Source organism: Panthera uncia (assembly GCF_023721935.1).
Source record: "Panthera uncia isolate 11264 chromosome C1 unlocalized genomic scaffold, Puncia_PCG_1.0 HiC_scaffold_3, whole genome shotgun sequence".
In the NCBI taxonomy this organism is placed as follows: Eukaryota; Metazoa; Chordata; class Mammalia; order Carnivora; family Felidae; genus Panthera; species Panthera uncia.
Genome location: NW_026057584.1, coordinates 6,816,622 through 6,841,714, shown reverse-complemented (window position 1 = coordinate 6,841,714; position 25,093 = coordinate 6,816,622). Strand labels below are relative to the sequence as shown.

General features: G+C 51.6%; 1 protein-coding gene across 4 annotated transcripts in view; it reads left to right on the top strand.

The window, feature by feature from the left end:
- DGKD (diacylglycerol kinase delta) overlaps window positions 1-25,093 on the top strand; it is a 111,843-nt gene that overhangs the window by 64,501 nt on the left and 22,249 nt on the right. For all 4 annotated transcript variants that reach the window (XM_049614652.1, XM_049614651.1, XM_049614654.1 and 1 more), the window contains 15 exons: window positions 8,296-8,400; window positions 8,670-8,802; window positions 9,595-9,701; window positions 10,009-10,134; window positions 10,282-10,384; window positions 11,005-11,167; window positions 13,820-13,928; window positions 17,501-17,640; window positions 18,976-19,060; window positions 20,204-20,298; window positions 20,404-20,503; window positions 20,580-20,853; window positions 22,029-22,175; window positions 23,037-23,165; window positions 24,616-24,712. In XM_049614652.1, coding sequence (XP_049470609.1) covers window positions 8,296-8,400; window positions 8,670-8,802; window positions 9,595-9,701; window positions 10,009-10,134; window positions 10,282-10,384; window positions 11,005-11,167; window positions 13,820-13,928; window positions 17,501-17,640; window positions 18,976-19,060; window positions 20,204-20,298; window positions 20,404-20,503; window positions 20,580-20,853; window positions 22,029-22,175; window positions 23,037-23,165; window positions 24,616-24,712 — 1,913 coding nt within the window. The remainder of the gene's footprint in view (window positions 1-8,295; window positions 8,401-8,669; window positions 8,803-9,594; window positions 9,702-10,008; window positions 10,135-10,281; window positions 10,385-11,004; window positions 11,168-13,819; window positions 13,929-17,500; window positions 17,641-18,975; window positions 19,061-20,203; window positions 20,299-20,403; window positions 20,504-20,579; window positions 20,854-22,028; window positions 22,176-23,036; window positions 23,166-24,615; window positions 24,713-25,093) is intronic.

Sequence of the window (25,093 nt, the reverse complement as noted above, 5' to 3'; positions counted from 1 at the left end):
GTCATCATCTTGCAGATCTCCTTTCTCCACCCTCTCATTTCAAGCTCTTGGGGAACCTGGTCAAAGAGGGGTGGGCGGGGCAGTGGGCAGATGACTCAGTGAGATGTCCCTGTCGTCCTTGCACTGGTGGCCCAGTCCGGTGCCCCTGCCAAAAAGGAAATGCACTGTGCCAGACCCTGCTTGTTCTGAGAGCCCGGGAAGACTGTTGGTGAGTGCCAGCTCCTCCCCCACCCCAGGCCCTCCGTGCTGGCTTTATTCTATTGCAGTCTTGCCGGGAATCCAGGAGGGACACTGCCCTTGGGTAGAGGTCAGGAGCCAGTCTGCCTGGCGTCCCGGCCCCTGCTTCCTTAGCCGTGGGTCTCAGGGCTTCGGTCTCCTCTCTGGACACCTGCTTTATCAGGCTGTGGAGAAGACAAAGTGTGCAAACACCTGTAAATACGCAGCAGGTTTCCCGAGACTACCGAGTGCCCGGCGTTGGAGCCTGCCACTGGCATGTGACACCCTCTTCGTTGTCCCTGTCGTAAGAGCTAGTGTGTGTGTACTTAAGGAGCCGCTTTCTTCCTTTGAGCATTACTTCTTTGTTCTCTGGCATGCCTCCCTTTTCACCTGTATTTCTCAAAGACCATTTGCCCATAGTTTAGGAACCTCCTTGGCTAACTCTCCCCCGGACACCGGGAGATAGTTTTGTCAGGCGGGGGCATCTCAGATTTGTTTGGAGCATCTAGGTATTTCCGCATACCTCCTGGAAGACCATTTGTATGAAAGGATGGAAGCAGAAGTTCTCGTTTCAAGTAAAACTTCTAAGGCTCTATTTTAGAGTCTTTAGCATATATTATAAACCTAAGGCTTTATTTTGTTTTTCATCATGGTAAGTCCACTGTTTTATCCCCATCGCCAATTTCCCCCATCCTTCTAGCCCCCCTCCCCTCTGGCAACCATCAGTTTATTCTCTGTAGTTGGGAGAGAAGAGTCTTGTGTCTCTTTTTGCCTTTGCTCACTTGTTTTGTTTCTTTAATTCCACGTATTCCACCAAATCATATGGTATTTGCCTTTCTCTGACTGGCTTATTTTGCTTAGCATACCGTACTCTGCTTCCATCCCTGTTCTTGCCAACGGCAGGGTTAAGATTTTATTCTTTCCTGTGGCTGAGTGATATTCCATTGTATGTAAATACCACAGCTTCTTGATCCATTTCTATGTCAATGGAAACAGGGTGTTTCCATGTCTTTGCTATTGTAAATAAGGCTGCAGTAATCATGGGGTGCATGTATCCCTTCGAATTAGTGTTTTCTTATTCTTCCTTCGGGTAAATACCCAGTAGTGTGATTATTGGATCTTAGGGTAATTGTTTTTAACTTTTTGCGGAACCTCCATACTCTTTTCCACGATGGCTGCACCAGTTTACATGCCCACCATCATTGCAGGAGGGTTCCTTTTTCTCCACACCTTCGCCAACGTCTGTTGTTTCTTATAATTTTGATTTTAGCTATTCTGACAGATGTGAGGTGGTATCTCATTGTGATTTTGATTTGCATTTCCCTGATGATGAGTGATGTTGAGCATCTTTTCATGTTTCCAGATCTGTTGTCCATCCGGATGTCTTCTTTGGAGAAATCACTGCTGTCTTCTGACCATTTTTAATTGGATTGTTTGGGGCTGGGTTTGGTGTTGTATCAGTTCCTTATATATTTTGGATATTAACCCTTTATTGAATATGTCATTTGCAAATATCTTTTCCCATTCTGTAGGTTCGTTGTCCTTAGTTTTATTGATTGTTTCCTTTACTGTGCAGAAGCTTTTTATGTTGCTGTAGCTCTAATAGTTTATTTTTGCTTTTGTTTCCCTTGCCACAGGAGGCAAATCAAGAAAAATGTTGCTCTGGCCGATGTCAGAGAAATTACTGCCTGTGCTGTCTTCGAGGATTTTTATGGATCTAATCCGTTTTGAGTTTGTTTTTGTAGATGGTGAAAGGAAGTGGTCCAGTTCCATTCTTTTGCATGTAGCTGCCCAGTTTTCCCATCATTTGTTGAAGAGACTTTTCCCCATTGGATAGTCATTCCTTCTTTGTTGAAGATTAATTGACCACATCACTGTGGATTTATTTCTGTGTTTTCTATTCTTTTCTACTGATCTATGAGTCTGTTTTTGTGCCAGTACCATACCGTTTTGATCATGGCAGCTTTATAATATGACTTGAAGTCTGGAATTGTGGTCTCTCCAGTTCTCTTTTTCTCTGTCAAGATTGCTTTGACTGTTTCAGGTCTTTCATGGTTCTATTCAGATTTTAGCATTACTTTGTTCTAGTTCTGTTAAAAATGCTGTTGGTATTTTGATAGGGATTGCATTAAATGTGTAGATTGCTTTGGGTAGTATAGATGTTTTAACAATATTCTTCCAACCCGTAAGCGTGGAATGTCTTTCCATTTCTTTGTTGCATCTTGAATTTCTTTCATCATTGTTTTATAGTTTTCAGAGTACAGGTCTTTCAGCCCTTTGGTTAAGTTTATTCCTGGATAGGTTACTGTCTTTGATGCAATTGTAAATGGGATTATTTTCTTAGTATCACTCTCTGTTGCTTCATTATTAGTGTATAGAAATGCTACGGATTTCTGTATATTGATTTTGTATTCTGTGACTTTACTGAATTCATTTATCAGTTCTGGTAGTTTTTTTTTTTTTTTGTAGAGTCTTTAGGGTTTTCTGTATATAGTATCATGTCATCTGCAAATAGAGTTTTCCTTCCTTACTACTTTGGATGCCTTTTATTCTTTTTGTTGTCTGATTGCTGTGGCTAGGACTTCCAGTACTGTGTTGAATAAAAGTGGTGAGAGTGGATGTCCTTATCTTGTTCCTGATAAGGGGGAAAGCTCTCTGATTTTTTTCACCAATTGAGCATGGTGTTGGCTGTGGGTTTTTCATATATGGACTTTACTGTGTTGGGGTATGTTCCCTCAAGACCTGCTTTGCAGAGGTTTTTTTTTTTATCATGAATGGATGTTGTGCTTTGTCAAATGCTTTTTCTACATCTATTGAAATGATTATATGGTTTTAAGAAAATGTTTATTTATTTATTTGGAAAGAGAGAGAGAGAGAGGATACGAATGAATCTCCCAAGCAGGCTCTGCACTGTCAGCACAGAGTCTGACGTGGGGCTCGAGCTCATGAACCGTGAGATCGTGACCTGAGCCGAGATCAAGAGTCAGACGCTTAACTGACTGAGCCACCTAGGCGCCCCTGTTTTTTAATTTTTTTTTTAACTTTATATATGCATAATGAAATTATATGAATATTTGTGTTCTTCTGTGCCTGGCTTCTTTCTTTCAGCATGTAAAGTACATTGTATTATTGGGTTAGCAGCAGATGGTTCCTTGTTGTTGTTCTGTCATCGTCCCCTATATTAATACATTACAGTGCATTTACACACTCTACCAGTGCTGGGTGTTTGGGTTGTGTCCATTGTAGGCCTGTTAGCAGTAGTGATGCTATAAATGTTTTTGTGCCTTGAGGAGGAGGATGCGTGTTTGTGTTTCCGATGGGCGCTTGGGTGGAATTGCCGAGCCACGGGGTGTACGAGAGTTCAGCTCTACTGTTTTAGAGAGTAGCTGTGCCCGACTGCCTCCCGCTGGTGCCGAGCAAGTGTTCAGTTCCTCTGCATGCTCACCAACACTCACTTGTGTCCATCTTTTCAGCCCAGCCACTGGGAAAGGTGTTCCGTGCTGGGGTTTTAATGCCCGCTTCCCAGATGACTGACAAAGTTGAATGCATTTTCGTGTGCCTTGTTGGTCATTTGTGAAATAAGCGTTCGAGGCTTTTGTCCATTTTTCTGTTAGTTGGTCTCTTTTCTTATTGATTTTTAAATTCTTTCACCTTCAGGAGACTTGCGCTAAGTGACTAAGGACTCACACCTGTTTATTGCTTTCCTAGCCTGCCTCCGAGGAGTAGGAGAGACATGCTTCCACTCTTTCCTCTGTGACCTGTGTTCTCTTTCAGCCTCCCTCATCCTTCCAGCGTCAAGGTCTGCGTGTGCTTTCACTCTCCAGCTCGTGGGTTTGCGTGTTGTGGTCTGTCACCTTGCTCTGCGGTATTAACTCTGCCCTGTCCCTTGGTACCAAGCCTGCTCATTCCAGTCATGGGTCCTGGCTCACCGAATCTCTGTGGTGTCACTGATTGGTCCTATCAAGTTCATATATGACCCTGCTTTTAATTCGCATTTATCATTTCAGTTGATTGAGTTACGTGAGCCATTTCTGCGCTTGAAAAACACAGAGCATTTTTGGTCTGTAAAGTCTTATCCTTGGGGATGGTTTTACCTCTTTTTGCACCGTTCCTTGATTTTTAAGAGGGATGGTCTTGGCTTCAGTGCAACAGAAGGACAGTTTTAATATTTGTAGGAACGTTTCTTCCCTCCTTCTTCCTGCCCTGCTGAGCTGGATGAGCAGCCGGGAGAGGTCTCATCCAGCACCTGCTTCTCTCCTGGGACCTGTCCTGCCCACTCTGTCTCCAAAGTCAAGGGATTGAATAAGAAGCCCCGTCCAAGACAGCTCTCATTAACAGTCACTCATTTTCCTTTCTCCTGAAGAGGCCCTCCACCCTCACCTCTCTCGTGCATTGGTCCCAGGCTGCTCTTCAGGGAACAAAGAGGGACTGGCGGGAGCCTTTGCCGGGGCGTGTGATACTGCTAGCCGGTGTTCGGGAAGCTTCCCCCATGGCCGGAAGGCCGTTGAGGACCTTGCCAGGGGACCAGGGTGAGGAGGAGCCTTGTGAGGAGATTGACCAGTCTTGCGGGTGGCTAAGAAATAGGGACTCTGTCTCGAAGGTGACAGAATGTGCTGGGAGAGGAGCAGGAGAAGCGGAGAATCTTCTGTGACAAATCTCATGATCTGGGACGCGGGCTGTTGGCACCTGAATGGTCTCAGGAGGGAGGTGTCACATGGTCCTATCAAACAGATAATGCTCCAAGATCAGGCCCTAGAGTCTGAAGCAACGCCGAGAGTGAGTGGCAGGTGCGTGCACGTGAGGACACGCTTTCACGTTCGGATGACCCTGGGGTGTGACACCGTCATTACGGCCCCAGTGTCCAGAGGGGCATGTGGAGGCCTGGCGAGGGGAGTCAGCTGCTTCAGTTACCCAGCTCGTCAGGGCTTCAGACCTGGAGGCGCGTCTTAAAAGCTGTGTGTTGGGCCCTATGGGAGTCCTGTGCATGCTGGTCCCATTCGATCCCATTCGATCCCATAACAACCCAGGCCAGGTAACTTTATCATCCCCCTTTTCCAGAATAGAAATGAAGACAGTCTGCCCATTTTTCCTGGCTGCTCAGTGGCTGGGTGGGGTTCAGATCTGAGTCTGTCTGAGGCTTCTTCAAACATGCACAAGTAGGAGTTTTTTTAAAAAGGCTGAAACCAGGTTCTTGGATATTCATCCGTCAGTGTTTACTCCCTGTAAACAGTTACACGGATTGAAGAAGTGAGGTCATCTGTCTTTTGTTTCATTAACTTAAACACAACAGTTTTGTCTATAACTTGCTGTCCAGTGGTGCCCAGTACTCACAAAGCTATTCCATGAAACCTCTCTCCTTTGGCACATGGAAGATGGTTGACCCAAAGATTCGATGACATAGCTGAATTCTGGAATAATGTGGGTACTTCATCTTGTAAAGATTGTCACCGGACTAGCAGAAACAAAACCTGAAATAGAACGGACCTAAAAAATGTCATTGTTCTCTCCTGTAGCTGTCACGTTGTATAATTCTGCACAGAATCCCTGAGTTATAAAAAATATATTCTCTTCTCTAACTGTATTTTACACCGATAAAAATGCTTAAATATTAAAACCCACCCAAGAATGAATGAAAAGAAATGTTTGCTGAGATTTTATAGACGGTTACTGATGAAAATTCCATAAGCACCGACCCCAGGCCATTGGCAGTTGCCAGCACTCCCATGGCCTTCTGTGCAAAGCACCCGCCAGCCCCATTCACACTACCGCTTTGTCTTCAGGGCCTGTGTCAGTGTCTGAAATTGTTTTCTTGTTTCTCTGCCTTTCCCCAGTATAAGTTCTCTGTGAGTGGGAACCTTGCCTGTATAGTCTTAGAATCTCAGGTGTGGAGCAGACACTCGTCATGCACTTGCCCAGCAGGTGCTGGGATGTGGGCTCTTCGTGGCACTGTCCAGGTGTAAAGGAGTGTGGCTGTCACCCTCACCCCCACCCTCAGGAGGGCACCCAGCTTCTCTGGTTCTGTTTTCTCTGCCCTCCAGTCTCCCCTCCCCCTCCCCTAGCTTCCCTTCTTTCTACACCCAGTTTGGCCCCTGTGTGTAGTTATCCCTGTCACCTTGGTGACGTGAGAGAATGAACCATGCATTTGTGACCCAGCTCTAATTATCCCCTTCTGTGATTAAGCTTTACAGGTGGTTATAGAAATCACCAAAGAGATAATCTATAAAACACCATTTCTAAGTTTTCTGAGCCAGAAACATGATCATCTAATAATATAAATTAAAGCTAGAAGATGGGCAGAGATCCAGAAGTTAACATGTTTTATTGGTGCAGCCTTGGGGAAGCAGGCGTTTTCCTAACACTGCTGGTGGGAATGCAGACAGCACAAGCCCTGGGGAGGGATTTCAGCTGCAAAATTACAAATGCGCTTATTCTTTGTGAGGGCAGTTCTGCTTCTAGGAACTTCTCCCCCACATACACTGGGAAGCACACGAGGTCTGTGCAAAGGCCATTCGTTGCGGCACTGTTTGAGATAGGAAAGGATTTTCAACAACAGAAGATTTCTATTAATAGAGGGGCGCCTGGGTGGCTCAGTTGGTTAAGTGTCCAACTTTGGCTCAGGTTGTGATCTCATGGCTTGTGAGTTCGAGCCCAGAGTCAGGCTCTGTGCTGACAGCTCGGAGCCTGGAGCCTGCTGCTTCCGATTCTGTGTTTCCTTTCTCTCTCTGCCCCTCCCCTACTCACCCTCTGTCTCTCTCAAAAATAAAATAAACATTAAAAAAAAAAAAAAAAAGATTTCTGTTAATAGAGACCTGGTTGAATGGACTCTCGTGCTTCTGTCCAGCAAAGCTCCGTGCAGCCCTAAGAAAGAGTAAAGAGATGCTCCATGTTGCTAAGGAGAGGTGGGCAAGATAGATAATTAGATGAAAAAGCAGAGATGGAGAAAAGTGTGTATGATATACTCCTGTTTTAGAAGGGGAATATGAATATATGTATGTGTTTGCATGTGTCTTAAAAATGGAGGGATAAACCATACTCTTATTTACTTTTATAAAGCTGCATATGGGGAAGGGAGGGCCCCAGGGTGGAGGGGACCGAAGGAAAAGCTGGACTTCTGACTACACCTTGTTTTGTGGATTTGACTTTAGAACCATGCAGATATTTTACATCACTGTAAAACAGAAGTACATAAAAAGTTATTTTTCTAAAATTTTGGTATTCACTATCAAATTTTTTCCCCAAAGTATATATCCTATTTAGTTTCTATCATTGCTTGAGGAGAACTCTTTTCTCCCATACTTTTGCCAACACTGGATTACCGTCTTTCAGAACTTTGCTAGTCTGTTGGCAGACTGTTGGCTGTTTTCATTCGTGTTCCCCAATGACTAGAGCAGTTAAGCATCTTTTATTTGTTAGCCCTTTTGTACCTCTTCTCTGAAATGCAAGTTTATAACCTCTTTTTGTAAGAAAGACTCTTCTATTGGTTTGTAAAAACTCTTTATATGTTGTAGATACAGTTTACATTTGTTGATTATCACCATGTTCCTGACCTCATTTCCAGTTAAATTGTTGAGGCCCTTCAGTGTAGTAACTGGTTGTTTTTTCTCTTGTCACATATCACAAGGTTTTGTACAAGGACATCACGTATGGTGCATTTGAAGTACTCCATTCCTAGAGTAACTTGGACCAATTTCCCTAAACTGGTCACGTGCAGGACCTTAGTTTGTGAGCTCTTTGGAGTGATGGCAACTGTTTTCTTTTTTCTTTTTAAACGCTTCCTGTGGCTTATTACCATGTCTGAGTAGCAGGTGGTCGGTGAATGCCCACTTGCTTGATTTTTGGTGAATGTATACATTGAATTTGATTGTCTTTTTGGTTTGAGATTTTTCTTGATTTTTAATGACCCACGATAATCATTTTTATGTTGTGTTCAATTGAGAATCTGAACGAATCGGTCATTTTTCATAAAAATGTACACACACACACACACACATAACAGAAGGAGATGTGGGGAAGTTTTGCAGCGGTTAGCGTTTGTCCTTTGCTCTCGCTGTACCGCCTGGTTCTTGTTTCGTCCCACAGGTCATCACTCCATGTAGGAAGCTCATCTTATGTGCTGACCACAGGAAAGAGATGGAAGACTGGATTGCAGCGCTGAAGACCGTCCAGAACAGGGAGCACTTTGAGGTTCAGAAAGACAAATGTCCCTCCTTGGGGCCCGCCCCTGAATACTCTGCCGTCCCAGTATTTCCACGTGTGGACCGAGCAGCCTGGAACTCACTTTCTCGTGTGTTCCTTGTAAAATTTAGGCTTGCTGCTCGCCCTTTTGGCTGAGCCTGCCCTCCTCCCCTCCCCTCCCCTCCCCTCCCCTCCCCTCCCCTGGATACTTCATTGAGTCCCATTCACGAGTGTCAGAGGGACAGCTTACCTCTGCCGTCTTTATTTTGTTCTTGCAGCCTTCCCAGTACAGCATGGACCATTTCTCAGGGATGCACAACTGGTACGCGTGTTCCCATGCGCGGCCGACCTACTGCAACGTGTGTCGCGAGGCTCTGTCTGGGGTCACGTCGCACGGACTGTCCTGTGAAGGTGCGAATGGCGTGGTGTGCCGTGGGAAGCGTGGCCTGATGTTTGCCTTTATGAAGCCTTAGAAACCTTAGCATGGTCACCACAAATCAGTCCATATAAAGTGATTTCTGGGACTCTGTGCTTACTTATTGTATCTACTGAGGAGTTTGATAAATGATCTTGGGTAGTAACGGACAAAGTGGAAAGAAGGGAAGTGGTAAGGAGACACGAAGAAGAAACATTAAAGGGACACAGGGAAAAGAGGTTAAAAGTCTCTGTCGGCCCTGAGGTGGTTATACCCGCCTTGGGTAAACCAGGTTGTGGATAAACGATGAAACCTGGTCTTCCAGATGCGGAGGGCGGGTTACAGCAGTCGTGCAGGAGCAGGGGGCAGGAGCGGGGGTGGTCGAGCTCTGGTCCGCGGACCAGTTCCCACCTGCCGCCTGTTTTTGTACCACCTGTGGGGTTAAGAATGGTTTGTACATGTTAAGTGGAAAAAATCAAAAGACGACAGTTTTGTGACATAAGGATCTTGTCACATTTAAATTTCGGTGTCTGTACATGGGGCATGGCCCGCGGTGGCCCTCGTGCTGCCGGGCGGGGTTGAGGAGTTGAGGAGTTGGGTCAGAGCCTGTCCTGGGTGCCGGTCTCACTGTGATCAGACTGTACACGCCCCGGCTGTTCAGTGTACAGCATGGGGAGCGCTCCGTGTTCGGTCCCAGTGGTCCTGGAGGAGCAGGGCAGCCGCCTCCTCCAGCATGGGAAGCACCGTCGCGAGTGGGGCTTGAAGGTCCGGTGTCTGTTCTCTCACAGTGTGCAAATTTAAGGCCCACAAACGGTGTGCTGTGCGTGCAACCAACAACTGCAAGTGGACCACGCTGGCCTCCATCGGGAAGGACATCCTCGAGGATGAGGACGGGGTACGCATGGGGGCCCTGTGCCGGGCTGCCGACCCTGCGCAGACCTCCCCGCCTTGTGCTGGCGCCGGCCAAAAGGAGCCCCGTCCCCAGGCCCGCGCTCGCTTCTCTGGCTCGCAGGCTTTCGTGCGTGTTGGGGGCCCGGCATGGTCCGGCGCGCCCCTGCTCGTGGCCGGCTCCTGCAGGAGACCCCTGCAGGCCCCGCCCCGCCCCCGCTTGTGTTGTGGAGGAGGCCGCGGTTGAGTTTATTTGAGGACATTTTTGCCTGAGGGCTTCCTCGTCTGAGCGCCCACGTCTTTGCGGTTCGCAGATCGCCATGCCGCACCAGTGGCTGGAAGGGAACCTGCCCGTGAGCGCCAAGTGCACGGTGTGCGACAAGACGTGCGGCAGCGTGCTGCGCCTGCAGGACTGGCGCTGTCTCTGGTGCAAGGCCATGGTGAGCGTGTGCAGGCCCCGTGCCCGATCCCATACACGCCCGGATGGGGTCGGCAGCTCAGCCGGTCCTGGAGCGCCCACTCCCGTGGTGGCAGGGACAGTCGCGGGGGATGCGGTGACCCTTGTCATGCGTGGGTTCTTGTTTCAGGTGCACACATCATGTAAAGAGTCCTTACAGACCAAGTGTCCGCTGGGCCTGTGTAAGGTGTCGGTCATCCCGCCCACAGCGCTCAACAGCATCGATTCTGACGGTGGGTGCCTCACACTCTCCTGCCTCACCTGTTTCCTTGGCCTTCTTTCTCCATGCCCTCTCCCCTCTGCCATGCCGGCATTGGTCACACCGGTGATGTGGGGATGTGGTCGGGAAGAGGTCAGGCCGGGCCGCTGTGGGGAGAAGATACGCGCAGAGGTGGTAAACGGAGTCCTGATGGCTGCGGGGCACATGCGGACGGGAGGCGGCGCACTCGTGCTGTCCCATCTGCTGGCTTATCCGGCAGCAGAAGTGGTCAGCGTGCTGTTCCGTACCTGCTCACTGTCCAGATGGGAGATGATGATGTATGCTAGCAGGTGTTGGTAGAAAGGTGGGAAGCTGGGGGAACTAGCTCCTCCAGACTGAGAGCAAGAGGGAAGGACAGTGGTGAGGTGCACGGTCATGTAAACGTAAGGTCAAACCGGATGGGACTCCCGTCCTTCTTCGTGGGGAATGGCGATGTGGAGATCTGTTTATTGCTCTCTTGCTGGTGACTGGACGTGTATGTGTAAGTCACAGGTCTCTTTGGGGTGTCTGCTGCTTTTTATATGATTGACTGTGCTCCCGGAGTCTTTGATGGCCCTCTGATTTTCTCCCCTCCCTTTCCATTCTCATGTCCAGGCTTCTGGAAGGCCACATGCCCTCCGTCCTGCACGAGCCCGTTGTTGGTCTTTGTCAACTCCAAAAGTGGGGATAACCAGGGTGTGAAGTTCCTCAGAAGATTCAAACAGCTGCTGAACCCTGCCCAAGTGTTTGACCTCATGAACGGAGGACCACACCTTGGGTAGGAAGCTTACAAAATCGATCTTTCTTGGAGTTCAAAACAATTTTGAAGATAATGCATGCTTATGAAAAAAACATTCAAAGATAGAGAAAAATTTAAACAGGAGATGAAAATAGTCTTTGTTGAACCATCCCCTCCCTAGATTCCATCAGCGGAGGTACACACGCTTAACAGCGAGTACAGCTGCGGGGCTTTCCAGCTTTCAAAAGCGTGTTTCGCTTGCGCAGACGCACTTTTAAGCCGGGTTACCTACCGTTGCCTCCTGTGTACCGCCTGCTCTTTGCGTGTGTCGGCATGGACATGTTTTTATGTCACTGGTTACAGATCTGCCTCGTTCTTTTTAATGGTGCATAGTACTAAGGAGGATATTTTCTCCAGTGAGGCCACAAGGGAGATCCTTTATTTTGGGAGGGCACCAGAGGTCTGTTACCTTACAGGTGCAGTGACGCATGCAGATATGTGAAGTCCAGTGTATGGGGCAAACTACCGATGCCTTTTATCCGCCAGCTGGAGGTCTGATGGGTGTTCTTTCTACTTGTGCACATTGTACAGTTTGCGGAGAACATTTGCTGCTGTAAATGGTGTCATTTGAATGAACTCTTAGCTTCTGTGCTTGGCGGCGTCAGTTCAAGGTAGCGGCTCTAAGAGGCAGCCTTGCCTGGAAGGGGGATTGTCCAGGAAGTTTGTCGGGGAAAGTAGAACGCGTTCTCTGGTGTGCATTTGCCTCCGAGGCTCCTCGGAGTGTGCTACTTTGCAGCCAGATGTTGCTGGAACAGGAGCCTGGGTGCCTGGCGGAGGAGAGGAACGTGCCCACTGGCCCGTGGGGGTCTGGCATGTTGCTTTTGCCCCCTGGCAGCAAGTCTCTGTTGGGGAACAGTCACAAAGGGCAGCTTGCTAGCCTGTGCCCCAGAGGCGGTGCTCCGTGGGTTTCTGCGGATAGACCGATGGACTGAGAGACGCGGGAGCGTGTTCACTATTGGCTTGATAAAGAGTCATTAAAAAAAAAAAAAAAAAGTCATTTTGGTTAAAAAGGGGGCAGGCGCAGGATCACAAGCCCTTGTATCCCAGACAGGGCCGGCCGTTACCCAGCACGGCCCCAGGGTTGTTGGGTGGGTGCTGGGGGGTGACGAGGGGCACGGTGAGCCGTACAACACAATCAGGGAATGGCCGTGTGCTCGTCTTGGCGAGCCCCCAAGTCCCCGCAGGAGTCAGCTGGAGACGAGGCGGCTTCAGAAGCCCCCGCAGAGGTGCAGCGGGGGTTGGTTTAGTAAATTCTGGTTGCTGGGAAGCAGCCTTGACCTCCTGTTCCTCACCATGAAACTTGGAGGTATGGCTGCATTTTTCTGACTCCCAACCTGGATGTATCACGTCTTCTCCAGAGAAAGAAGGCCCGAGAGAGGTCAGTGTTCCCAAGGGAACGCCCCCTGCCCATTTCGCTCGCAGCTTGAAGGTCAGGTGCAGCCTTGTTGCTTCAGAACCTCAGCTCTGTTGTGTATACCCGTTTTGTGCAGTGTCACTCACCCCTGCTTGTTTTCTGGGGGACTTCTGGCTTGGACTCTGTGCCAGATGCAAGGCTGAGTGAGGTGGGGTCCCTGTCTTCAGGGTGCACGGCACACATACAGGTAGTCAAGGTCACAAGTCCGGGCGATCTGTCCCTGGCCATGCTGATGGGCACCTTTTTTGGGAACCCAGGAAAGAAGCGTATAAATTAAACTGGAGAGTCTCAGTTTCTGTGCTGAGCTGGCATTTGAGGAGAGTTAGTGTTGTAATGGTAGAGAGGGAGGCAGGGTACCTACTAGACAGAGGGTGCTGTGTGTGTAGGGGGTGTGGACATGGTGGGGTGGCTGGTGGAGTGGGGGCAGGTGGCACTGGCTGAGAGGTTTGAACCTTTCCTAGAAGCGAGTGGCAACTTCTAAAGCTAGACCCCGGATGAGACTTGTTTGGGGAAGGTCATGCTGGTGGCACGAACTGAAGGTGCCCGAAGGAGACACGAGGTAGGTCGGAGGCTCTTGTAGCGACTACGAGAGAGGCGCTCCACTCCGAGGGACGATGGGGTCTGGGCCTGTAACCGAGGTCGATGGTGCTGCCATTCCCCAAGAAAGGAAGCCTAGGACGAGGAGGTGCCCATGGGACACTGGCTGGTGCCTTCTGGCGGACAGGTGCGGGTATTGTCCTTCAAGAAGGCCTGGAGGTCATCATCATTCAGGGTCATCGCTATCTGTGTGGCCCCTGAAAGCCAAAACGTGGATAAGGTCTCTCAGGAGGAGGGCGGGGTGTCAGCAGAAGGCTGTGGGGTGTCCTGAAGGGCCATGCATGTAGTGGGGGGCGACCAAGATGAACACAGGAGGGAGACGGAGATGAGCTTTGCGGGGAGTGGGACGGGTCTCCTGCCCAGGACGGAGGGGCCCATACAGTCCTGCAGCCTGGGGCTCCTGAGCCATGTGAGTGAGGGGCAGTGGGCGCAGAGGTGTGGGTGGGTGGCCCTGCAGGCTGAGGCTCAGCACATGTGGGCACGGGCTCCAAGAGGCTTATTCACGGCAGGGGTGCAGGTCGGCCTCGAGTGCAGGTGGGGCCTCTCGGGGCAGGACTGACTGGCCGTCATTTGTCCTTTAGAACGCACCTCATTCCTTTGGCTTTCTCTTTTCTCTGCAGCTTACGCTTATTCCAGAAGTTTGACACATTCCGGATTCTGGTTTGTGGTGGGGATGGCAGCGTTGGCTGGGTGCTCTCTGAGATTGACAGCCTCAATCTTCACAAACAGGTGCGTGGACGTGGAGGGGCCCAGCCAGGGGAGAGGGATGCTGCGGTGACAGGATGCCCCATGGCCCTCGGCAGGGCACAGCCAAGGGCTCCGAGGGAAGGGCAGGTAGCTTGGTGGCCTCTCAGGGCCCAGGAGCTGTGATGTGGGGATGGGAACTTCACAGCTAGAAGTACAGGGAACTACCAGAGAGCGTTCCTGTCCCCGGAGGTCCCAGGCAGGAGCGAGTTGGGTGGTGTTGGGGCTGCCATCCGAGGTGCCCCCGCTGGCTTTTGTTGGATGGCGATAGATCTGCTGCCTCATGCCTCCTGCCGGGGGGGAGGGGGCGGAGGTAGACTTGGGCATCAAGTCGGGACTTAGGATTTTTGTTGTTGTTGTTGTTGTTTTGCTATTAAATTAAAAATAGATTTTCCTGATTGGAAAAGTGTTCATTGATTTTCCACTCTCTGCTCTGTCATCCTCAACCCACTCCCCAAAGTGAACCACTGCCACTAACGTCTTGAGAACTGTCTTTGAGACCTCCTGTCGACGTACATACACATATGTATGTATGTACATAGGGTAGAAGGTTGATGCGGTTTTAATGTAAACACACTCCCATTACCCATGCTATTCTGTTACTGTGTTTTGCCTTGTGATCCACGTCTGTAAATAGCCCAGCGACGGTTTTCCATCAGGCAGAGCCACGCGGCTGGGTCAGCTCGCCTACCGGCTCTGGCTCCTCCTCCGTGCCTTAGGCTGCTCCCCACCGGGGCCTCGCCCCTTCACGCTCCTGGTGCCACAGAAACCAGCCTTTCCCTTTCAGTGTTGTTCACCTTCTTAGTTTTGCCTAAGTAGACAAGCAAAGATATGTTTTATTTTTATTTCTTTAATACTGTTGAAGTCAATATGTGGATTTAAAAAAAAATTTTTTTTAAATGTTTATTTTTGAGAGAGAGAGAGAGAGCATGTGCACCCTCAAGCGGGGGAAGGGCAGAGAGAGAGGGAGACACAGAATCCCAAGCAGGCTCCAGGCTCTGAGCTGTCAGCACAGAGCCCAATGTGGGGCTCGAACCCACGAACCGTGAGATCATGATCTGAGCTGAAGTTGGATGCTCAACCGATTGAGCCACCCAGATGCCCCCAATACATGGATTTTTAAATGAATCACATGTTCATGTTTTTTGCCTAGTTTCTTTTTTGAAAATTTTTATTTGTTTTTGAGAGAGAGAGAGGGAGGGAGAGAGAGAGAGAAAACGAGAGTAGGGGAGGGGCAGAGAGAGAGGGAGACACAGAATTGGAAGCAGGCTCCAAGCTCTGAGTTATTAACACAGAGCCTGACGCAGGGCTTGAACTCACAAACCTGTGAGATCATGACCTGAGCTGAAGTTAGACACTTAACTGACTGAGCCACCCAGGTGCCCCTTTTGCCTAGTTTCTTATTGGGTATTTGTCTTTTTTAAATATTTATTTTTTAAAAAATGTTTATTTATTTTGAGAGAGAGAGACAGAGTGTGAGCGGGGTAAGGACAGAGAGAGAGGGAGACACAGAATCTGAAGAACGCTCCAGGCTCTGAGCTGTCAACACAGAGCCTGATGCAGGGCTCAAACTCACTGAACGTTAGATCATGACCTGAGCCGAAGTCAGACGCACAATGACTGAGCCACCCAGGTGGCCCTAAAAAATTGATTTCTAAGGATTGTTATATTAGAGATATAAACTCTTTGTTGGTCATATTTTTCCTAGTTTGTCATTTGCTTTCAGCATAATTTTTTCCCAGGTCTTCTACCTGACTTGAGCATATTTTTCAGAGACTTAGCTTTCTCTCCTGACTCTGGTTGAACTTTTTGTGGTCTGTATTTAGCCCTGGGCTCAGGATGATGTTGGAAAGTGGACAGTCTGAACCAGGCCTGTGCAGGTGAATTGCTCAACTCAAGCACATACTGCTCCCTAGTGGTGAAATTGGACTAATACACTTGGCCCAATTTTAAGTTTTGTGACTTCTAGGATTATTTGTAAGTTCATTATCACTAGTCAAGAGGATGGGGCGGGGGGGGCGGGGGGACCAGTCATTTGTTTTCATCCATTCAGAATGCTGAGTTCAGTGAGCATTCAGCTCCTTCTGTGGCTTCTCTGTGGCACTTGGTCAGTCCCCCACTTTCCTGGCTTCCCTGAGACCCCACTCTCACCCTTCTCTTTTTCCTGGCTGCCCTCCTGCCTTCCTAGATGCCTCGTAGAGCCTCGAGCCTGGCATTTCCAGCACTGAGCCCACCACACAGCCCCACCTACCCCTCATTTCTTTCCTTGGAGTCTGAAAATCTCATCCACCAGGCACTCAGGCCAGAAATCTGACAGTTGCTCTGGGTTCTTCCCTCGCCCTCCCTCATTTCTAGTGAATCACTGGGATCATCTGCTACCTCAGAGTGTCTAGGCCACCCACTGTGTGCTGCTGGGTACACCTCAGCTGACCCTGGGCCTCTGTCCGTCTGCTCCTCCATGGGGACCTCCCCCAGGGGCAGTGCCACTCACCCCCCCCCCCCCCCCCCCCCCCCCCCCCCCCCCGCCCCCAGCATTCCTTGATGCCTCTTTGGCTTGAGGATAAAGTCTAGACTTTAACATGGTTATCAGAGCCCCCTGGGGTGTGGCTCCTTCTTCCTTCTCTGCTTCCCTGACTTCCTGTCTCCTGACTTGGCAGGCGGGTCACCTCTCCACCTAGAACACCGCTGTGCCTTCACTGCACTGCCCGCTCCTTTTCTCTAAGGCTCCAGTGCCAGGTCCCCTCCTCGTGGCTTGCTGGGCTTCCTTGTTCTCACCCTCGGGCAGGCGGGGCCTTCCGTCTGACTTGCTGGCCCTGGCAGGGTCACAGGTGGCCCTGTGGGTGGCCACAGGCTGTGCTTCGGGAGGACCGATAGCTCTTTGACACGCTGTGTGGTGGGGCTGGAGGTGGAGATTCTGGGCATCCAGCGTCTGGGGGGCTCCCTGAGACCAGACCGGCCCGATTAGAGTTCCGGGTGGAGGTTGGGCCTGAGCAGTACCCACCATTGCTCGGGGGAGGGTCTGGCGGAAGGCTGTAGGCAGGGCGCTGGCACGTGTTCAGGTTTGGCGACCAGACTGTGGGTGCTCTGGCACCTGTTTTTGGTAGAACTTAGAAGCACTGAAGGTGTGTGTTTAGTGGGGTGAAAGGACACTAGTGATATTTTTGGAAGATTAACTTGGCATTAGTAAGATGTAGTGGATGGAGAGGTGGTGTTGACTCAGAGAATGATTCTCTGTGGGGTTCAGATACTCACAGGGAGGGACAGGACTGTGGCCAGAACAGTGAAAAGGGGAAGGGAGGAGATTTTGGAAATCTACGTCAGAGAGGTCCTAGAGGATTAAGTGTCAGGATGAGAAATGGGTGTGGGAGAGGGTGGGTCAGATGGTTCTGGAATCTTCTCTCAGGTTAGAAGATGCCCTGTCTTGTCCAGCGGGCTCTGCCTAGAGCCTGAGCGCCATGCCACTGTAGATGAGACCTCTTGCTGCATTTAACCACCGTTGTAGGTAACCAGAGAAGGAGAGTGTTCAATGCTGTGTCTTCTCCTCTGTGTCTTGTCAGTGTCAGCTGGGAGTGCTGCCCCTCGGCACCGGGAACGACCTGGCTCGTGTGCTAGGCTGGGGCTCAGCCTGTGATGATGACACCCAGCTCCCGCAGATCTTGGAAAAGCTAGAAAGAGCCAGCACCAAGATGCTGGACCGGTGAGTGGAGGGCGTACTTGTGCTGAACAAGGCAGGCCACCTTGACCAGGTGTATGTCTTGTCTTGTCTTGTCTTGTCTTTTCTTTTCTTTTCTTTTCTCTTCTTTTCTTTCATTTTTGATAGAGGGAGAGAGCGCATGCAAAAAGAAAGGACAGAGGTGGGGGTGGGGTGGGGGGCGGACAGAGGATCCGAAGCAGGCTCTACACTGATAGCAGCGAACTCAGCATGGTGCTTGAACTCACGAAATGTGAGATCATGACCTGAGCGAAAGTCAGATGCTTAACCGACTGAGCCATCCAGTTGGATGCTTGAATATGGGTCCTGTGCAACTGTTTGTAGAAATTGGACCTGAATGAGGAGTGTTGAATCAGTATGTTGTACACCTGAAACTATCCTAACAGTGCGTGCTGTTACAGATCTGAGATGTAAATCCTTGCCCTGTCACAGGGAGTTACATGAACTTGAGCAGTTTCCTCTTCTTGTCAGTAAAAGAAAAATAATCCCAGCTCTTGTTGAGAGATTAGAGTTCGTTCATTTGGTCAGTTCTAATATTTTTTTGTTGTTGAAAAGAGAAAAAATTGGACCTGAGTAGGAATTCTTTTTTTCTAATAGTTTTTAACTTTTCATCAGATTAAGCAGAAGGTAAAAGCCAACAGAACAGATTAGGAACCGAGCGCTTGTGAGTGGTCCGGTCTCGAGAGGCCTTCAGGGCTTTGGAGAAGGCGGCTCTGCCCCCTTCGGACACCTGTCGGCAGAGTCGCCCTTGTCGCATGGCTGAGCGGTCCCACGTTACCGTGTTGTGTTCCCAGAAGAATCTGAAGTTCTGGGTGACTGTCCTGTATGGGTTTAAAAATACTTCGGCATCCTTTTTGAGCGAGCTGCTTTTAGTTCTGAGCTAGCTGTGGGGAAGCCTGCTAACTACATACCTGTGGTGAATTGGTTTCGCCGAAAACTTCAAAGTCTCAGGAAGGATCTGGTAGTTGCGATTCACAGCATGAGTCTGCACACGCTCTGGCTGCCCCTGCCACGTCCTCTCTCTTGAGGGAGGTGTGTGTGCCTTCGGTGCCTGTGGAGCGCTCCCACCCGGCGAGCTGGCCGCTGGCCGAGGGGTGTTCGCACCCTGCAGAAGCGGAGCCCGTTCCTCGCAGAGGCAGACGGTCGTTTGTGGGATCCCTTTCCCCTCCTTCAGGGATGCTGCGGGGCCTTGTTCGTGAAGGTTGTTGTCAGCTAAGGGAAGGGAGGCAGAGTTGAGAGGAAGGGCTTACAGATGAAGTTCGAACCGTGGGCTCGCCTGGGGGCCGGGCCACCTGCCGAGAGCCGCCTTCTTGCGTGCAGGTGGAGCGTCATGGCCTACGAGACCAAGCTGCCCCGGCCGGCCTCCGCTTCCACCGGCACCGAGGACTTCAGCGAGGGCTCTGAGGTATTTGCTGTCGCGCCCTAACCCCCTGCCCCGGCACTATCTCACTGGCCCGCTCACCGGTTCTCGCCGCCTCCCCCACCCTTTGGTGATGAGCCGCTCCTTAAGTGTCCTGCCCTAGGTCAGACCCGCAGGGGGGCAGGGGCAGCCCAGGGGTGCGCTGGACCTGAGTGAATCCTGACTGCCTCGCGGGCTTCAGGGTCGCTTGGGGGCTTCCTGGCGCTACCCCAGGGTTCGGGGGCCCTCATGACAGTCTCCTAGGACTTCCTGCTCTTGCAGTGGACACTGCCGAGGCTGCGCCCCCACTGCCGTTGTCCCCCGCGGGCCCCAGGCGCTCTCTCTAGTCCCACATCCTCTGTGACCACCCTCCCTCCTGCAGCCCGTGCAGTTAGGCTATGCTCGTTCAGTGTTCAACTCTTCTCTTCATTTTACGGATTTAACGGTCCCCTCAGGGCCTAGGTTTTGCCCAGGCTGGTGCAGCGCGGGGCCCTCGGCTGTGCTCCTCCCCACTGGAAGAGCTGGCTGAGCGGAGAGAACACTCTGCCAAGATTTGTCTCCCCATCGGGAGGGTTGGGGACGTGGGGCTAGGGCCTATGAGCAGAGAACGGTTTGTAGGTTTTGAGAGAGGAAGGATGCACGTGCAAAGACTAAAATAGTTACCGTCTGGCTCGTCCCGGGCTAGGGCCGGTTTGTCGCACAGTAATCCCGCTTCAGCAGGCAGCGCTGAGTGGCGAAGGGGGGGGTAATTTACACCGAGAGAAGGAGAGGGGCCAGGGCCAAGTTCCCAGCCAGAACGAGAAACATGTTGTCCGCTGTGAGTGGAACCTCCGTGAGTGAGGCCTTGCCTGTCCACCTTGCTGCTGTAAGGGGCTGGGATGAAAGCCTGCAGTGCCCAGCACCGGCTGGTGGTGTGGAATCAGACTAAAAGCAGCACGAGCTGTTTGCAGGCTTTTATTGGCGTGGCGTTTTTTGTTAAGATCTGTCTGTCCACAGCTTGGGCAAGCTTTTGAAATCTTTGAGCCGGCGCTGGCGAATCTCAGGTTGGCGTGTGAAGTGGACTTGAGGCCCCGGGCTGGCAGGGAGAGTGGGCGAGGAGCTCACTGGGAGCATTCAGTCACCGCACCCCCTGTCTGGGGATAATTGCAGGTGCAACAAATCCTCTTCTATGAAGACTCAGTGGCGGCCCACCTTTCTAAAATCCTGACCTCAGACCAGCACTCGGTGGTGATTTCCTCAGCCAAGTGAGTACCCGGTGGCTTTGGGGGAGCCGGGGGTCCACCTCGCAGGGTGCCTCGTTCCCGGCCAGAACTTTCTCTGAAAGTGTCTTTCCGTGTTTCCTCCCACAGAGTGCTCTGCGAGACGGTGAAGGACTTTGTGGCTCGGGTGGGGAAGGCCTACGAGAAGACCACAGAGAGCTCGGAGGAGTCAGAGGTCATGGCCAAGAAGGTCTGTCCCTGGGCTCCTGGGCGGGAGGGCGTAGGACAGAGAAGCACTCCGCCCCATTCCGTTTGTTTCCCGCCAGTGCTCAGTCCTGAAAGAGAAGCTGGACTCTCTCCTCAAGACCCTGGACGATGAGTCCCAGGCCTCGTCCTCCCTGCCCACCCCGCCCCCCACCATCGCGGAGGAGGTGGAAGATGGAGATGGGGCGGGCAGCGGCTGCGGCTCCACTGGGGAGCGCTCGGTGGGGTCGACGTGCCCCTCCCGGCCGCAGATATTCCGTCCACGGGAACAGCTCATGCTCAGAGCCAATAGCCTGAAGAAAGCCATCCGGCAGATCATAGAACACACAGAAAAAGGTAGTAGGTCGCTTAATGATGAAGTAACTTTCTTAGGCAAGCACTGGCACTCTCTTTCCCCCCAAACGGTGACAGACAACCCACTGTGTAGGACGAAACCAGATGCCCAGGGGTCACTGGCAGCACCTTGTATCCGAGAGCCTGCTGGGGAACATTCTCCCTCTTCACTGCACTCGCTTCTGATGGAAGGACTGGAGGGAGCAGAGAGCGTCCCCAACTGGGGAAGATGCAGACCGGTCCTTGGGTGGGGGTCCGCTCCCTGGAAGGGGCTTGGCCCTGCTGTCACTGCCCCGACCCCGGGCGCAGCTTGGCAGAAACGGGCGGGCGGTGGCCCCAGCGGTTCAGCGACTTTGTGGAGGGGCGGGCCCTGTGGGAGGAGGGCGGGGTCGGGGCCGTGGCTGAGGCTGTCAGCTGAGAGATGGAGAGAGAGGCTGGGAAGTGGAGGGCGGGGGTGGGAGCAGTAGGGGAGCCGTGGGAGCACCCGCACCGTGGGGGCTGATGTGTGGCGGGCGCCAGGCTCTGGTGCCGATGGTACTCGGGGCCTGGCGGCCAGGCTGCTCACTCTACGACAGGCCCGTGGGCCGTGGCGGGGGGTTGGGGACCGGCTGGGTCAGATTAAAGACTTGCCGGCTGGTCACTCCTTTTCTAGACTTGGTTTCTGAGCTTTGAAGGGAACGCTGCAGGCGCACGGTGACGTGGGCGCTTCCTTGCCTCCAGCCGCACTCGGACTGTCTCCTTCTCCGTCTGTGTATGCTCCCGTTACCCTCGGAAATCCCACCCCGTTGCCACTCACTCCATCTTTGTCCTCCAGTGAGAATGATGGGTTGTGACCCCGCACCGGTGTGACCCTCAGGAGGAGGCCCCTTGTCACGTCCCCTCTGGGCACTGTGTGCCCTCACTCCACTCCCCTTTTCCACGTCTTCCAGCCCTCGGCTCTCCCCCTTCTCCCCAGCCCGTCCGCATGGATGCCCAGGTGCCTGGCACTCTTACGGGCACTTGGAGAACAGTGGGGACGGGGTGGCAGTGTCGGGCTGTGAGCCTTCCGCTGAGAGGATATGGAAGAAAGCTCACCGAGTCCAAGAGGAACCTGTGCACAGCAGGCACCGTGTCACTAGACGTCGTCGTCTGTGCACTCCGTGGCTGCGTGCTTAGCTGTGGGCGTTCTTTCCTTGCAGCTGTCGATGAGCAGAACGCCCAGACCCAAGAACAGGAGGGGTTCACCTTAGGTCTCTCTGAGTCGGAAGAGAGAAAAGACCCGAAGGATGACAGAGTGTGTCCCACGGAGAGCTGTGGGGTTGCCAAGGCCAGGAGCCTCCGCAAAGGTACCGGCCGGTCTTGATCCCAGTGCCATCATCAGCCCCTTGGGTTTGCAGTAGTGGGAAAGCCTGCCCCGGAAGTTTTAGGGTGCCTTCTCATAATTGCTTTGGCCGCGGGCAGTATAAAAAGTCACAGACACATGGCCTGTTTCCGTGCACCGCCTCCCTGGCCTGGGGGAGACCCGGTGGGACCCCCGTAGGAAGGCGTGCGCTTTCCTCAGAACCTGCTTGTGTACGCCAGACCCAGCAGGGCTCAGGCCTGTGGTCCTTTCTGCGCACCGCAGCTCCCGACCTGGGGCCCAGGCGTTCCTGGCTGCAGCCTCCGAGCTCTGTGCACCTGTGCAGTTTGCTCCAGGCCAGGCTGCCAGGAATTTTGGCCGGGGCACCACCTAGCCCTTTGGGCGGTCTGCCTGGGGATGCTTATCCCTTCTGGACCGGCCCCCAGCGCAGACTGCCGCTGTGGAGAGACACGGCCTCCCCTCTGTGTGCAGCCCCCTCCCTCATAGCCTGTACCAGCTGCTGGGAGGTGTCTTCCGGAGGGGGGGTTTGCTCTGATCTGCTCTGAGCTCCACTGGGCCCCGCCTGTGACCGGGAGCGAGCCCCTCCTGCCCATCCCAGCCTCAGCCTCGGCTGCACCTGTGTTCCCCCCAGAGGGCGTCCAGACCCACTTGCCTCTGTGTCCCCCTTCCCGTTCCCCTCCTCTTTCCTCTTGCACACTCTGCAGGGGGCTGACCAGTGGCTGGCAACTGTTGTCCAGTCCCCTCAGCCCTCGGAACGGTTGTTTCTCTAATGACCATTTCCAGTACTTGAGTAATGTTCTGTTTTGGACAGTTTTATGGGTTTTGGTTCTGTTTTATAATTTTATAGTGTCCAAATCCCCATGTGAGAAGCTGATAAGCAAAGGAAGTTTGACACTGGGCAGTTCTGCCTCTCTTCCTCCCCAGTCAGGAAACCGGGATGGGCTGCCTGCACTGAACACCAAGATCCTGTTCTCGAGTGAGTGTCCCCCGTGGGTTGGCTGAGTGTGTCTGTGGGCCGGTGCGCGTGGGGCGATAAGCTGCCAACTAGCGAGGTCCAGGATCTGTCGCTTTGGCACTGAGTTGTGAGAATGAATATGACCGGGTCCCTGTTCTCTAAGAGTTTATATACAGGCCTGTGGCAAACAGACAGGATTCCAAAGTTATGTCATGGTGTGAAAAGTGCCCTTATTTAGTGTAAAGGGCAGCAAACACCCATATTGCTGCTTGGGGCCCCAGGAAGATGTCGTTGAGAGGGCAGTACCTGAGCTGGGTACTGAAGGATGAGTAGGAGTTCTCCTGAGAAAAAGGGGAGGGGAGGGTTGTGATGGGGAGCCAGTCGAGTCATCCCATCATTTCTAGCATGATGGTGGGAGGGCACAACTGGCCACCAGGGGAGTTGGGCACAGTCCACTTTTCTGTCTTTGCCTTCATTTTTCCCAGCATTCCCGGCATAGGGTTGAGGCTGACCATACTTTGTGCGGAAGGAAGGAGTAGCACAAGGGGTTGAGATTGCCAGTAAGAGCCCCTTCACCAGCTTCAGGTGACTTCCTGAGGCCTCCTGGGCCTGGCAGAGCCCATGCCATACCATCTGCTCCCATAGTGATTTAGCAATTTCTTGGTGAATCTCAATTGAATAGAAAGAAAATTCCAGAAGTCCTTGGGCGATGAGGCTAACGAGACATATTTGGTTAACGAGAGACATAGATGTTACTGGAAGGGGTGGATTGGCAGAAGGTTTAAAAGCAGGGTTCTATCTCTGCCTTTAAAACTTAAACACAGTTTTTTTAATGTTTATTTCAGAGAGAGAGAAAGAGCACGAGCAAGGGAGGGGCAGAGAGAGAGAGAGAGAGAGGGAGACAGAATCCGAAGCAGGCTCCAGGGGCTCCAGGCTCTGAGCTGTCAGCACAGAGCCTGACGTGAGGCTCAAACCCATGAACTCTGCGAGAGTATGACCTGAGCTGAAGTCGAACGCTTAACTGACTGAGCCACCCAGGCACCCCTGTGACTTAAGGGTGCAGGTTCCTTGAGGGTTCTGGCCACCTGGGGTGTTCCTTGATGTTTCCGTCTCATGAATTTAGCTTCGCACAGCTGTAGGACTGAACGCTGAGATCACTTGTACTGAGAGATCATTTTGGTGCAGCTTCTTACACATAATGAGAACCGTCTTTTTAAGCTGTTTTTTGAACTTTTAGGTGATGGTTTCTACTATGTACCGTGTTTGATTTTGCTCCATGAATATGGCTTTATGATGGTGATTTTTGACCTGAAACACTTAGATGTCAAAATTTGGATCTGTTTATACATTATTTAGAAATATTTAGTCACAATAGTGTTTTGGAGTATGTGTTCCTTAGCCTTGAAGACATGAGCTTCTCTTAATTCATCGAATCCCAACTTGCTCTCTCTTCCTGTTCTCTCCCCTACAGACGTTCGGGCTGGGATGTCTGGTTCCTTGCCTGGAGGTTCAGTCATCAGTCGCCTGTTAATTAATGCTGATCCCTTTAACTCGGAATCAGAAAACCTGTGAGTATGGGGGTAAACCAGGCAAGCGCGATGTTAAAAGAATGTTGGAGCCCATGAGGCACCTGGGTGGTTCAGTCGGTTAAGTGTCCAACTGTGGCTCAGGTCATGATCTCATGTTCCTGAGTTTGAGCCCTGCATCGTGCTCTGTGCTGACAGCTCAGAGCCTGGAGCTGCTTCAGATTCTGTGTCTTCCTCGCTCTCTGCCCCTCCTTCGCTCACCCTCTGTCTCTGTTCGTCTCTCTCTCTCTCTCTCAAAAATAAATAAATGTTAAAAACAGGCAACAACAACAACAACAACAACAACAACGAAAAGAATATTGGAGCCCAGAAAACAGATTTGGAATTGGCCAGAGGAATTCGTGTACAGATGACTAGGTTGTC